Below are 16,147 nucleotides of genomic sequence, written 5' to 3'. Positions count from 1 at the left end.
CCATGCCAGCCAGGTCAGGGGCCAGTGTTTTCTCAGGGCTTCAAGACACCACTGAACAAATAGATATAAAAAAGACATCTCCACTGGTTACACAGCGAACTCATGTAACTGTGATGTTGGTGCTGTGGTATTGCATGTGCGCTTTTTTGCATGTTATCACACATATCTACGGGTTTGTGGGGATGGACAGAAGCAGAAGGGTCAAGTCATAGATTTGTGCTTCATAAACACTTTCACTCCAGTCTTGCAGCCACTGCTGATTTACATGGTTACAGAGATGTTGGCACTCGGTGAAACAGAGAGCTTATGCCTCCTTTGTTTCAGAGTACCTCAGTACCAAATCCTACCAGTAGATGTCTGTCTTCAGTCTTCCACAGCCATGAAAGGAAGCTAGTAGATCAGACTGTCTAGGTCCCCACATGGCCAAATACTGCAAAATGTCCCAAAAGAATTGCAAGTTAAAATGTAACCTAATATAAATTCTACTCTCATGTCTTATCTGAAATTGCAGGTTATGAAAGCAGAGAGACTCAGGAGAAGCTCAAATACTGAAAGCATGTCTGGGCAAAGTCTTTAGCTGGATAACAACAGATTTACAAAGCAATTGAAGTTTAAAGTAAAAATAGTTATGCTGGCAGAATAGTGAGGTACTTTTACCTCCTGGCAACATGGCAGCATTTTTCTTCTCTGGTGCAGCTTCACATTCCTGGAATGAATTCCCAGACATCGAGATCTCAAAAAAATGTATAGAGTAAACAACTGAGTATTTTTCCACAGCAATCCATGATCTGCTGTCTTTTTTTCTTGGCTCCTGTATTGGCTTCTGTAGCAATACACAAGTGTTGCTATGTGGTAGCTAGTTGCTATGCCTGAACACCCAGAATAACCATAGAAGAAAATGTCTCTCCTTTGCCCATGAGTAATAACTACACCATTGCATCATTTAACCGGATATTATAGGAGAAAATTTGTATGTTAAAAAAGGACTGAATGAGAGATTGAGAAAATCAGACTTTTAAATTTGCATATTTAATAAACAATTAACAATAACAATTAATGTCTCGTTTTTGCGAGTAATAATGAAGGCTGAGCGTCACACAATGACAGAGAGTATAAAAGCAGCTCAGTGGCGGATGTTCAGCTCCCCCAACGAAAGGCAGCGTGCTTTGCGGCATGCATTGAGTTAACAGGATGGCAGGAGGACAGTTTCGGGGCGGGGATACTATCGGTTTTGCAGGATATGATTGGCTCTTGTGTCCTAATCTCATATGAGACCATTAAGTGTTCCTCTTCAGCTCCAACATCAGACTAATAAAGTCTTAAATGTATGATGTTTGGAGTGTTAATGCGCTTTTGCTGGCTGATATTTATGTTGAACAAAGCTTTTTTGATGACTGCTGTCTCGCGTCAATTCACACAGAAAAGCAGTAGTGAAAGTGAAAGAAAAATGCAAACGCCAGTGATTGAATTTGCTTTTTGAAATCATTTTGAAATCAACCGAATTGTTATACGTGATATACGTTATACGTATATCATGATTTTCTCACCATTTATTTATTCTATGCTTCCATTCTGGCCTCAAATTTGTAACAAGATTTGTATCGATTGTGGTGGAAGTGTCTTAGGGGCGCTACTACTCCCAAATGTCTTTTTTTCTGACGGCACCTGAACGCAGCACAAGATGAGTTTGGCAATTTGAGTCGTGACGCGCAGTCGTGGAGGCGTGTCTCTGATGAAATCAGCTGGGGAAACAACAACAGAAAAGGAGGTGGCTCAAAGCAGAAATATCTTTAGGCCAGTTATGTTTACGTTTTATTCTAAAAAGCGTCCGATAATCAAACCAGCATTAACATCAGGTCGGCAGCAGCGAGTCGATACTTGTTGAGGTCTGTGAGACGCTGGATTAAGAAGTCAGCGAGCGGGAAGTAAGAAGAAGAGGATGTGACAGGGCAGAGGTCCTGCAGTCATATGTGCTCTTTTACAAACAACGAGACCACCGCGACCACCTCTTCATTCTCCGCGCGTCTTTGTCCGGTTTGAGTGACCGGCTGAACCACCAGCAGAGTGGCATGTGGGTCAATTCCGGAACCGTCGGAAGGTAGGGACCCTCCAGCAGCAATACTAGGTCACATGCTCCCAATGCAATTCTTGTTGTGCACAAAGAAATCCACACACAGCTTGTAAAATCCTTAACTCAAAAGATTCACAAATCATCAGCAGCGTTTAATTCATGTCATGGTGACCTTATTGTGCGTAATGCGTAATGGGCTTTTAATCTCCCTCTTAAATCTCTATAATGTCCCTTAATGGTCGCAGAGTCTCTCATATTTAAGATTTACATTATTTTTGCATGGCATGTTAAAGTGGAAGATTATTGTTCTTAATCCCACGCGTGCTGCACAGACTGCTTTTCGATTCAGTGTTGTAGTGCAGTGGATGGGCTTGGCACATTACGCAAGACTTATCAGCGCATCATTTGGGATGTAGGCTGATATCCACCTGCCTTTTATCCTACAACATCAATATGTGAAAGACATCTTCTCACCACACTGAATGCGGTATCCAGCCTGCATTTTATTTCCCCACACAGGGATGCCAATAAAATAGATGGCAATGATTTGTTGAATCGGTTTCCCAAAAAAAAAAATATGAATGAGCCAGGTGGTTATGAATGGCTGCGGGGAGAGGGAGCGCACGAGGTGCTTTTCATTGATGAGCGTAGTGATGTTACAACACAGTATTTACTGACACAACATGCGGTTAAAACAGTGACAATAGATAAGGTGCAGAATCTCAGTTTGTAAGAATGCACACACACTGATGCATGCACGCCCATGGATGCACGCACACACACTGTAATGCTGATCCCATGGCTATGACGTCGTTCGAGGGATTGTGTTACGCAGGTAGCTGCATGGCTGCTGAGGAAGCTTCTCACTTGAATCTGGGAAAGAATAAATACAGACTATTACTCATGAGAACTTCTTATCTGACCATATTTCATTTCCACTCATCAGCAATTAATCATATCTGCAGGAAGTTGTTGCATAAACAATTTGGCACACTTCTCTTCCATATTGTGCAATCTTTGTCTTTTGGCCAATATAGTTTTCTCCTGAGAAGATGTCTATTAAGGGCCAGCCTGTGAGTGGCTTATCCTTTCGTGGAAACACCAACTGTTCTAAATTTTATCATTTATTTTATCATTACTTAATATTCTTTCCACATCCTGGGTATTTTTTATTTATTTATTTTGGTTTTAGACCTTCTGTCACTACTGCTGTTAATGAATCAGTGATCGGGCCTGTCATTATGTCTAGTGTTAGATGGATCTGGAACAGAGCTACTTATTGTTCTGGTCAGGCACAATGCCCAACGCTTTGACTGTGTCAACAGCTTTGAGATAACATAGTGCAGCACTGACAGACCCACATGGAAGAATCAGCCAGCATTATATGGCTGGCTTGAATGTTCTGACCCCTTTATCAGTCTGTGGTGGAAGGTAGACAGAGGTAACAGGCAATTTTGTGTATGTTTTATGCTTTATTTGTGTGTCTGAACCCAGTGTGTTACAACATGGACCGCAGAACTTTGGTGAGAAAGTATGTTGTACTTTCACTTATGCTCAGTTGTCTTGTAGGTATGTATGTATACTATTTATTGTATATTAGCTATATAATTAGTGTCTAGTCTATTTTTAAGATGAGAGGACCAGGGTTTTGTATTTTAGCCTATTTAAAGAAAAAAAAAGGAATGACATTATGTTTAAATCCCCTGTTACATTCCCAAAGGAGATAAGTGGCTTTGGATATATATCTTCCACACAAACTTAATCCACCTGCCCATTGTAAAAAAACACAAAACACATTATCAGGACATGATATATACTGTATGTTGAAAATGTCATCAGTGTTGTCTATAGATATTATATCAATATTGTGATATGAGACTACATATGATCTTGGATTTTAGATCATATCATAACATTGTAATTATTTTCTTTTCCTGCTTTTAAAAGCTGCATTACAGTCAAGTGATATAATTTTCTGAACTCAACAGACTTTTCTAGCTGTTCTATTATTTGATTTTCCTCACTTTGTCTTTATATTCACATTACTGATGAGTGTTTATCAGAAGAACAGGTGAGTTTTACACTCTGTATTTAAAGATGGCATTTTTTAAACTAAAGATAACAATTTGGCAATAACATTTTGATCTTGAATTAAGACTTGTTAGCTCTAAACAGTTACAAAGTGCTGTAAAGGTCAATGGCAAATGGCAAATTAAATGACAGACATACTGGGAGACACTGTACATTCTGCACTGGAGTGGAACGAACAAGGGCATGAAATAGAAACAAGATAAAGAAAAACAAGTTAAGACAGCAAGAGAGATGGAGAGTAGGTGGAAAATATGGACGAGGAGGAGGAGGAGAAAGATGGGGAGGGATAAAGGAAATTAGGGCATCATGAGGAGCCTTCCTGTGTTTACAAAGCATTATTGCAGCAGAGAGAAGAGAGCAGGGAGGCTTTCTCAAGCAGGCCAGCATGCTGCTCCCAAAGACCCTCTCATTCATTAGGATTGATTCGTACACATCGCCGTCTGCCAGGGGCTGCTCAGTAATACCAGTACGTACCATCTGCAGTGGGTGAGGCAAGTGCGTGCCAGCGTGCATGTGTATATGCATGTCTGTACTAGTGTGTATGAGTCTGAGGTCTACTGTCAGCCATCCAGGGAGCCAAGCAGAGGCTACAGACCAGGTTATGTAACCAGTCTGTGCCAGCTGTGCCTGTGGCAGTCACTGTCTCAAACACCCACATAACACACACACACTTCAACCCCCCCCCACACCCACCCACACCCACCCACACACACACACACACACACACACACACACACACACACACACACACACACACACACACACACCTGAAAATCATCCACAATGAGTAAACACAATGAGCAGGCTTTTGACAAAAAATCTGTTTAAATTAAGTTGCATACATGATTGCGCACACAGCCATCATTTCTTCCAACAATTACACAGGGACACTTTTACTATGCAGTCAAGCCTGTGATAGTGTAAATCCCATAGCTCTGTGTGAGTGCGCAAGTGATGACCCATGTATAAAGTTGGCAGTTATTGGGGTCATTTTTTTCTTTTTTGCAGGGCTGGGTGGAGGGAGCGGAGAGGCAGGCGGCTCAGTCAGGGGGTCGAGGGTGAACTCTAGCCCCAAGGAGGAGGACAGAAAAAGAAGCGGATGGGGGCAGCGGAGGGTTTTGGGATGAGGGGTTGCTGCCAGTGGATTGCTAAAGGTGTTACATAACAGAGAGAGGGAGACAGAGGGGGAAGCAAAGCAAGTGTGGGAGGGCTGTCTGCTTAATGCTGCTCCTTGATTGCTATCCAGAAAAGTGTGAGGTCATAGATGGCCTCTAAAAAAAAAAGGGGGGGCATGGTGCTGGATGAGAGAGAAAGTCTGGGAGAGGATGAGAAAGAAGGGTGGTGGGGAGAGAGGTTACTAAAAGAAGGATGGAATAACTGTGAGCTGGAGCATTACATTTGAATGAATACAGAATAGGAAGGAGAGCGGGGGGAGTCTGTGAGCAGTTCAGAAGGTGTGGTTGAGTGGGCAAAGCTGGGTATAAAAACCAGACATACAGAAGGATAAATGAATGGATTAGGGAAGTGTATAAAAAATCAAGAGGTAAAGATGCCAGGAACTGTGCATGAGGTAGAGCTGTAAGCCATCTCCTTATGAAACCCCCACTGGTCTTAAAGCAAAGCCATACTGAGACACACACTATCCAAATTATGCATGAGCTTCTTTGTCTGTCTGGTCCTCCTGCACCACACACACACACACACACACACACACACACACACACACACACACACACACACACACACACACACACACACACACACACACTGAGTCAATCTGTGACATTCCAGAGTAAAACAGAAGGTCAGTGTTTGTGTGTGTTGAGTGGGCGTCTGAGTTCCTGTCACAGTGATCCTATCACTGTGGCTTTGCCTGCACCCGTCAATATGTCACTGTAAGAGTCAGAAATACATGCACAAAAAGTGGGTCAGTATCTTATTCTCTCTTTCATACACACATTTTATTGTGACATTCAGACACCTCTTTGCCCTTGTAGCCTCCTTCACTGCATGTTGGGGGGAGATGACACTGAAGTCTAGACGTCTGTGCACAGTTCACTATAGGTCGTTGGCTTAAAATGAAACCTGAGCTTTGCAGCTTTTCTTTCCGCTCCTCTGAGCTGCACTGTTCTGCTCTCACAGCCTCCAGCTTCTGCTCATCCTCCAGTCGTGCAATTAAAAATAATTGTTGAAGTTTGCGAAAGCTCGTACAGTTTAAATATAAACCTGAGAGCAGGTGCGTATTTGTGTAGTGCAGTAGTGTGCGTGTAAACAATTGTGTGTTGACCGACGCATGACCGTACTCTCGCTCGGAGCCGGATGCAGAGCCTCAGATGGAGGATGATATCCGGGGGCTGGGTACTCTTGATCCCCCTGAGAAACTCTCCACACCACCACCAACACCGCCTCCTGGTTACATCACTGCTCGCATCACTCCATGCCTCACAGACTGGCCCTAAGCTCATTACCACATGCACACGCATGCACGCACGCTCACATGCACATATGCACACTAACTTCCAGACTCCCACGGGTCAATAGTTAAGGACCTTCAACTGTACTCTCACTTGTACTTGCTCTTTTTCTCTACCTGTCTTTCTCCCAAAGACAGCCACACGTTTAAAGAGAAACATCGGCCGGAAAAGCTGTGATATGTTCCCCTGAGCGGTCTTAGTTATTGTCGGTCATGCCCTTTTGATCCCAGTGGCATGACTGACTGATTCCAATGCTGGCTTCACAGTCCCCCTCTCTCTCTCTCTAAGACTCTAATAATCCCCTCCTGCCTTGTCTCTCCGACAATCCCTTTTTCTTATCGACTGCTGCATTGGAAACGCTCAGGATTAACAATAGTACGCATCCTCTTTCCCTCTTAAACACATATTGTGGATGTTACAGAACCACTTGTGTAGTATGTCAGGCTTCATACTTGGCCCTTCATCCCCTTTTTTTCCTAAAAATTCACTGAGAGGACTACTGCTTTGGCAGCTGCTATAACCATTAGGGAGATAGTTTTATCTCCTCTACCTGTGGTACGTGTCTCTGCAGATGTTGCAGCCAGACAGGGCAAGGGAACAGGGTATTTATAACTCTGAAAGTCACAGCTCTATCTGTTCCATATGGACAATTCAGGACACACTTTTCCTGTGTTCAGATAGACAAAGGTAGGCCCTCTGTGCTGTACTTCCTGGCTGACGTAATTGGGACTCCTTCTGACAGGAAAAATGTTTTTGTTGTTGCTGACAAGTAGAATCAATGTCTGTGGTCTTTGGGGGAGAAATAAGTTCTGTATAGCTGCAGTGATATTATGATCAGACCGGTGGTGTGTGACGACATGGAGAGCGTGTCACAGCTTATTAGCAGGGCGCAGACATGGCTCATGTGTCCAATGAATAGATGCCATTTTTAGCTGCCGTTGTCTGATGGTGCTGGACTGAAGTGTTTCACCAGCATCAGCGTCAATGTAATAGCAAGTAAAGGCCTTTATGAATGTTTCAGATGCTCTATTTATGGGACCTTGGGGTGGGTCTTTGAACTAGTTGCAAGGACGGATGGACTGATTAGCTGACTAGAGGTCTAACTGTGTGTGTGTGTGTGTGTGTGTGGGCTGGTTATGCAATCCAGCAGATTCTTCCAGGAATGTTTTTTTTTTTTTTTTAATGGGTATTAACATGTGTTTTGACATGTCAGAAATGTTTGTAAGCAGTTTATAGAAAGGGGATTTTGATAAGCTTTGCACAGTGATGTGTGGCTTTAAAAGAGGAAGTCCGCTGAGCTGTGTACATAACCACATAACCGCCTCTGTCTTGTGCTATAAGGTCAAGTCAGGAGTTGACTGGTGATCGAACATGCAACAGCGCTTTTTCTGCATTTTTCTTCCCTCTCTGTGTAAGCCTAGAATGAATATGTTTGACCACAGCTTCCCCAGGGCTCCCAAATGACCCCAAAAAGTTAATTACAAATGCCTTTATGAGGGATTTTAGTGCTGCTAGATGTTTCTTCACTTGCATTGTGTTTTCTCTGAAACTTGGTTGCATCTAAAGGGGGACAGATACGGGGAAAGACAAACAAGGAGAGAAAAGGACAGTGAGCTCAAGGGAAGTCTCTCTTTTTGTCTCTCTGTCTTTCTCTCTCTCTGTGCTGTTACAGAAATAGCTCTGCGGTCCCTCCATTCCTCAGCCTGCGAACCATGTGCTCAGTTGAGGAGTTTGGCAGAAGCCTCTGTACACTGGTCAGTACAGCTACGGAGGCTTAGAGCCTTAACAAAGCTTCCCTAGGCTGAACTGGGCGAGAGTTAGAAGCGAACTGCGCCTGGTGCCAGTTTGCTTCCATTGTCGAAATGCAGTGTCATTTCTCCTGGGATGCTTTATCAATGTGATTTTAATTTCCCATGAATATTAAATTAACCTCTTTTCTCTCTCTCGCTCTTTCTTCTACTCTCCAGGGCCCTCTCCATGGATATAGACACAGACTATGAGCGGCCCAATGTGGAAACCATTAAATGTGTGGTGGTAGGGGATAATGCAGTAGGCAAGACCAGGCTAATCTGTGCCCGGGCCTGCAATGCCACCCTCACACAGTATCAGCTGCTTGCCACCCACGTGCCAACCGTCTGGGCCATCGACCAGTACCGTGTATGCCAGGAGGTGGGCACACACATACACATAAACACACAGCCAAACACAGTGTGGAAAGAGCCACATATAGGCAAACTCTTGTACACTTTTGTAGATGTTACTGAGGCTAATTCTGTTTATTATGCATATGAATCACAGGTAAAAAACATATTTTTTCAGGCCTGTGAAATACAACTTCATTCTAAAAATGTTGACCGTGCAGTTTGACATTCCACTTAGTTTTTTTTCCCCCTAAGCCTAGTGATTACATAATCCTTCAATTCCTCTAAAAACATAAACATCACAATGAAGTTAAGACCTTTCGGCCTGATTACAGGGATGTGTGTCTGTGTTGCAGGTGTTAGAGAGATCTCGCGATGTAGTGGATGAGGTCAGTGTGTCCCTGAGGCTGTGGGACACATTCGGGGATCATCACAAAGACAGACGATTTGCCTATGGCAGGTGAGCAGATACAGAAACAGGCACAAACGGTTTCAGACATTCCAGCAACCAGAAAATAGTTACTGACCCAATAACACAATTGCTGGCTGACCACAAGGTTAACTACCTTGCACCATGTTCCATTTTCACAATTGGTGCAGCCAAGAGACTGCTTTGTGACTGTAGAATTTCTTAAAACCTTGACACAATTTCCTAGGGCTAATATGTGACCAAATTCATTGTTGGCCGGTTCAGGAGAAAGTAATTTACAATGAGAGTATAACTAATCTGTCACCCCCACATGAACATGCCTACATAACATTTACTTACCCAAAAGTTTTTTGTGTGTGTGTGTAATCCAGCTGACACGCTTTTTAGTTGAACTCTACCCTCAAGCTGTTACATCCTTCCTCCACCAGACATGATTGGATCATCGCTCTATCCTCTTACTCCCCGTCCCTTTATCAAAGCTGCTTTATTGGCATGAAATGCAAAAGTACTTATTGCCAAAGCAAAATCAGCAAATACCAATTCCACCAAACCTGACCACGTAACAGTAACACAGAAAAGAGAAAATCCACATTTCGTACGTCATCAAATGACGTAAAGATGGTACATTTTTGTAACTGTAATTATGTTTCTCGTCACTCTTTCAGCATTTATTGTGTCTCTGACATAGCCCCAAGCCATAATAAGGCACTGAGGATGCTTTCACACCTGCAGTTTGGTTCATTTAGTCCACACCCCGAGAAAAAATGAAACATTGTTGCATTTTAGCGCAGGTTTGGTTCCTGTTTAAACTGACTTCTTTAAAAATGAACCAAAACAAGAAAACAGGGGATTACACACTGAAAGGTAACTTTTTGATTCAACAGTTTTGGCAACTGTCATCCTGGATCATCAGGACCCACATGAGGGAATCAAATTTCAGTGACTGACAGAAGTTTATGCAGCACTTTATTGTAATAAAAACAAAATTGATTATAAGCATTATAAGTAGCTATTATTAGACTGCATGTCACGAATAATGATTAACAGGTAGACACAAGACGAAAAGGAGGTGTCTTGTACAGTAATGATTCAGGGCTTAGTACTGTCAGATTCCTTTCACACATTTTTAATATATTTAATGAACTGACGAAGCGTACAGAGTCTAATACAATCACAACAGTTTTAACAGCTTTTGTCTTATTAATGATGGAAAACACCTGCACTGACTTGCATATGTGCTACATTGTTATTATATTATTTGCATATTATAGGTTGTATACATGGCTATATACAGATCATAAGATCGTGGACAGATTTCACGAACAGCAGATGGATATATTAGTCGTTTAGCTTTTTAAATTACACTAAAATTATATATGTGCTATCATAAAATTTCTGTGGTTAGCTTGTTTTGCTTTGAAACAAACCACATCAGAGTCTGTTTTGAAGTGCCCTGATACCCACCTGTTCAAGCGGACTCAGTTTTGTTGTTTGATCCACAGTAGGGTTCATTTGACAGCTTTCACACCATCCTAAATGAACCGTAGTAACCAGGCAAACAGACCCGAGTTTCTTTTTAACTGAACCAAACAGGTTAGGTGTGAAGGCACCCTGAGTCTGCACAAACATCCACACATCCATGTACACAACACACTGCAATCTTTGAGTTCTCCTAAAGCTAAGTGAATACCCTTTGTGTAACATGTCACCCTGTCACCTTTTTGTAAGCGTATCTGCATGACAGATATGTATTTGTAGGTTGCGTGTAGTTCATTTTGTGGCTGAAATTCCCTTCTGTTTGTTGTGTCCTTCCACTCTTCATGCCTGTGCATTTTCACAGTGATCTGCCTCTGTTTGTGTGTGTTTTGGTGTGCGAGTGTGCATGTCTGTCTGTATGTCCTGTATGCTTTGTCAGCCTGCAGTCAGCTGATAAAGACACAGTGCCAGCTCAGCTGTTTTCTGCCTGCCTACCTCCCTGGCGTCTGCAGCTCCAGGCATCAACCTCCTCCTCTTCCTCCTCCACCACCTCCTCTTCCAGCACTGTTCATCCACACGTTCATCTGGGCTATGCCCTCTCCTACAACCTGCCCTCAGATGCCTCTCCACCTCTCCCCCATCTCTCTCATTACCCCGTAACTCAACTCCCATCATTAGCCTCCTCTGTTCCCCCTCTCTGCACCTTCCTCCACTCTGCAGCCTTTTGTTGATGTCAAAACCCAAAACATCACATTGTTAGACAATACCCAGACTGTCACATGCTTTGTCAGGAGAGGGACATTCTGGTTGGGAAAACAATCTCAGCCTGAAAATAGGCTAAGCCAAACTTAACCTGAGCCAACCTCAATTTAAGTTTTTTTTTTTTCAGTCAGCAGAAATTCATTTAGCAGAAATCTAATTTGGCATTTTGACTGAAAACGCAAAACACATCACATTGCTCTCGTAAGCATGGTTCTTGAAATTAGTTTCAGTAGCACGTTATTAACTTTTAGAATACTGTTGTGACAGACTTAATGGCTGATGAGGGGTGTCGTGGCAGGCTGTGTGATTGCAGAGTGATACATAAGTCTGCATGAGACCCATTAAGTTTTTTATTACAACATGATTATGTGGAACATCTCCGCTGTGTTTACGTGCGTGCCTGTGTCAATAAATGCACCTCTTCTTACATAATCTGGCAGCTGATGACCTTTGTATCCAACACACACACACACACAGACAGCAGTCACAAACTTGTGGAGTTATATATTATGCATTAGTGCTCGTGGTAATTTATTAGTGTTAAATCAGTGGACTTCTTTTGTTTGCCTTATCATTTGACGCAACCTGTATGCACATATACATACACTGGCTGACACACTAATCATCACATGACGTTAAGCAACTCACATGATGTTTTTAGTGTTTCAGTGCTTGCTAGTCAAAACACATTATCCTATAAAACAGAACAAAGGGATATACATGAAAACAAAATGTAGGTCATTTGGGTTGAACTGTGGGTTGAACCTTGAAATAGCTCAGCAGTGCAAAGCAGCAGTACTAAAGGATTATTCTGGTACAAATTTTTTATTGCCTCACCATCAAGACTGTCAAATAACTGCTTTTGAAAGATTAAGACTGGAAAGGTTCAAAACTTATGAGGCTCATACATCAGTACATTGTTATGCTAACATTAAGGTACAGACTCTAGCAGTAAAGCCTAGGTGGTAGAAAAAAAAATCCTTTACCCACTAGAACAAAGGCACGTACACATAACATGACCTCAAACAGACTAAGCCATGGTAATGATCCTTTGACAAAGTGTTAATGGGCATTCCTGTGTGTGTGAGAGAGCTGTGATGTAATGCTTAGTAGTGTATATTCTGTCCTTTGGAGCAGGAGCTTTTCAGAGATTACACTGGATAGACTAAAATTGGACTATGGAACCTGTGTCTACACTGTAAAAAAATGTCCTTTGTTGAGAGCGATTTGATTTTGTGCTGTCTACCATCATAAGTAAATCAATTTGTCACTCAGGTGCATGTTTGTAATGCAAATGAAGTTGTTTTATAAAATACCTTCAATGATGGTTCCCTTTTTTTTATGGTTTTCCAACATTTGAAGCTGCTGGCATTTCTTTAATAACAGGTGGAATTACCTGTCTTTGTCAGCTTTTTTATCAGATCTACTCAAAGTAAAGTGAAATAGATAAAACAAGTGATTTTCTTTTACAGTGTAGCCTTTGTCTGCTCACTAAATAGGCCATGTTCGTTGTAGTGCAGGTATTTTGCCCACCCAAGGGAAAAAAGAGAAATATTTCAGTGGTGTGAAATGCTGCTGTCAAGTTCAGGATGCGGTTTAGCACCCCACATCCTCTGACGTATACCACATGCCTGAGAGACATCCAAAACAGGAATATATATTTCATAATCTGCAGGCAATCAATGATAGTTAATGCACCACAACAGTTACATAAGTGATGCTAATGTAAAATCGACCCGGTCTTGTGCTGCTGGGGTCAAAAGCCCTCTGTGGTTGTGCTGTTTTAAGAAGTAGATCATTTAGGAATTACAGATTCTTGCACTGTCAGCATTGTCTTAGTACCAAATGAGCTGTCTCACTGACACAGATCTTGGTTTAATATTACCTAAAAACAGACACGCATGCACAAACATACTGCAGAAATATCACCAGAGTACAGCTCTAAGTACCTCTGTCTGCTTGTTAAAACACATGGGTTGAGGAAATGAATTAGTGTGTGTGTATCCTGAGCTATTCTTAGCTTTCTCTTTGTGGTCCATGTAGCCTTGGAGGGCTAAGGGATATTTACGTAAGAGAGAGAGAGAGAGAGATGGGCCACACAGATCACCAGCCCAGAGGCCCAGACACACACATACACACAGACAGACCTACAGACCCACCCACCCACACACACGCGTCTTGTGACCCTGGCTTTCTCGATGGCACTGTCCATGCTCCCACAATGCCTTGCAGAAGCCGAACAAGCTTCTTCCATACACATATCACACATGTTTTAACGTAAACTGACAAGATGTTCAGTGACTCAGTGCTGACCCCTTTTTTCTTCCTCTATTTTCGGTCCCCTTTACTCCATCAAAGACCACTTGTCTTCCCTCTGCCGACGTCTCTTGCTCATGACACAGCAGAACCCCCCCTTTTGCCATCTTCTTCCTATCTTATCTGTGATCTCTGGTTAGGTTGTAAGTACATGAAATGAAGACTTTTTTTTCCCTCCCTCTCATCTCCCTGTAGGTCTGACGTAGTGGTGCTTTGCTTCTCTCTGGCTAATCCCAATTCCCTGCGCCACGTACGCACCATGTGGTTCCCAGAGATCAAGCACTTTTGTCCCCGGACACCCATCATTCTAGTTGGCTGCCAGCTGGATCTGCGCTATGCCGACCTGGATGCAGTAAACCGAGCAAGACGACCCCTAGCCAAGTGAGTCGCCTTCCTCACAATTCATTAACAGACATATTCAGAAAAACATGTGACTTGGTGGCTTTCAGGGAGGGTTTGCTCGTTGGGTTGCTCCAGTTAATCCTTAGAAACCTGGAGCAGCATTACTTTTCTTTTGCTGTTTTGTGACGCCTTTTACAAGTATTTAAACCTTTGAATCCCAAAACACATTAGTGAAATTCCTTTTAAAAATGTGAAAAGGGCAACGAGCAAGTTGGCAATAAATGTTTCACACATTGTAAGAAATTAGTAGATTTATTTTAAATATCTAGGGAAAATGTCAAGGCAAAAAAGAAAACAATGAGGGAAAAAACTATATGTATAATAATCATAATTACACATTTAAAATTATGTTGCAAAAATTATAACTTTTAATGAACTTTTTGCAGGCTATGTCCTTGTTTTTTTAATTTATTTAAAAAAAAAAACTATTTTCAGGTAATTTTCTTGTACTTTTCATTAATTTTTTGCAAATCTTTGGGTAATTTCTTCTTGAGGGTAACATCATTATCTCTTCTTGTCCCACAGACCCATCAAACCTACTGATATCCTTCCACCTGAGAGAGGCCATGAGGTGGCCAAGGAACTTGGGATCCCCTACTATGAGACCAGCATTGTCGCCCAGTTTGGAGTCAAAGATGTTTTTGACAATGCCATCCGAGCCGCCCTCATCTCCCGCCGTCACCTCCAGTTCTGGAAGTCCCATTTGAAAAAGGTCCAAAGGCCCCTTCTCCAGGCACCTTTCCTGCCTCCTCGCCCACCTCGCCCCATAGTGGGCATCCCAGACCCCCCTCCAACAGACGGCGAGGGCCCTGATTCTCTTTTCTGCCATCCACTGTGCGCAGATGTTCTTTTCCTCCTTCAGGGTGGTGCCACTCGTGTCTTTGCACACAAAGTGTATCTGGCTACTTCCTGCTCCAAGTTCTATGATCTCTTTACCCTTGATATTGGTGGATCATGCATGGGGCCGAAAAAGGAGGAACAGGAGAGCAAGGAAAACTTGGAGAGTGCGGAGGAAGATGAGCAGAGCAGAAGAGGAGCAAAGGAGCAAGCTGGGCGCACTAAGAGCCTGGACATTGATAAAGACGGGGTTGAAGGAGGAGTGCGGGGCCTGAATCGACCCCAGCTGCTCCAGCAGGGCTCTTTGAGGACTTCCCAGAGTGATAATGCACTCCCCTCTCGAGCCCACTACTCCCTGGGAGTACTAGGGACTGGTCGAGCACTTTCAGGATGGGGAAGGGGGTTCCTGAGTGTGTGTCTGGAGCATGTTGATGATCCCATGACTGGACACCCACGACTCATGACTGTGGTAGTGATGGATGCACTTATACAGGAAGAACCATTTAAGGTGATAGACCTCAAAGCAACAAGATTAGCAAAAATGAATGCTGTCACACAATTTACTTTTTTAATCACCATAAGTCGCATAATTTTAACAGTTAATTGCAATTAATCACATTTTTTATTGCATGTTTTCAATTCCTTTATTTTGCATTTCAAAACAATTTCAAAGTCCATATTGACAAGGTATTTCTAACCAGATTGTCTTGTTTAGGAATCAAATGAAAATCTGCATGGGTCTAGCATGAAGTGGGCATGTTTGTAAAGGGGAGACTCATGAGTGCCCATAGAACTCATTTGCATTGAGATATCTTGAGGTCAGAGTTCAAGGGACCTAATTTTGGAGCATTATTTAGCCCCCTCTCTAAGAAGTTAGCAAGACATGGTTGGTACCACTGGATTCCTTAAGTCTCCCAGTTTCATATGATACCAGTATTATCACTCTAGCTTTAAAACTCAATCTGTCCTTTGAAGACAGGAATGTTGGCCAGTAATTAGCAGGGGTTTTAAAAAATTCTATGATATATATAGACTTAAATTGCATCATGATTAACACAGTAAATGCCAGCCCTAATGAAAATATGTTCACACATTATTTGGTAAAATAATGAATAATTTTAATGTGAATAAAATGTTCTGCATCATT

At 42.4% G+C, this 16,147-nt stretch overlaps 1 protein-coding gene across 7 annotated transcripts in view; it reads left to right on the top strand.

The window, feature by feature from the left end:
- rhobtb4 (Rho related BTB domain containing 4) overlaps window positions 1–16,147 on the top strand; it is a 45,895-nt gene that overhangs the window by 17,514 nt on the left and 12,234 nt on the right. For 5 of the 7 annotated variants that reach the window (XM_088076882.1, XM_042486552.2, XM_042486553.2 and 2 more), the window contains 4 exons: window positions 8,604–8,805; window positions 9,134–9,237; window positions 13,957–14,142; window positions 14,689–15,508. In XM_088076882.1, the coding sequence (XP_087933008.1) occupies window positions 8,614–8,805; window positions 9,134–9,237; window positions 13,957–14,142; window positions 14,689–15,508 (1,302 nt within the window). In that variant the 5' untranslated portion in view covers window positions 8,604–8,613. Of the gene's footprint in view, window positions 1–1,731; window positions 2,099–8,308; window positions 8,391–8,603; window positions 8,806–9,133; window positions 9,238–13,956; window positions 14,143–14,688; window positions 15,509–16,147 lie in introns of those variants that run through there. The other 2 variants (XM_042486550.2, XM_088076883.1) reach the window with 2 other exon arrangements.

Source organism: Plectropomus leopardus, chromosome 4, assembly GCF_026936395.1.
Source record: "Plectropomus leopardus strain MGB_pleo_1.0 chromosome 4, ASM2693639v1, whole genome shotgun sequence".
NCBI classification, from domain to species: Eukaryota; Metazoa; Chordata; class Actinopteri; order Perciformes; family Serranidae; genus Plectropomus; species Plectropomus leopardus.
Note: the sequence above shows the minus strand (reverse complement) of the source record. Positions and strands in the feature narration are given on the sequence as shown.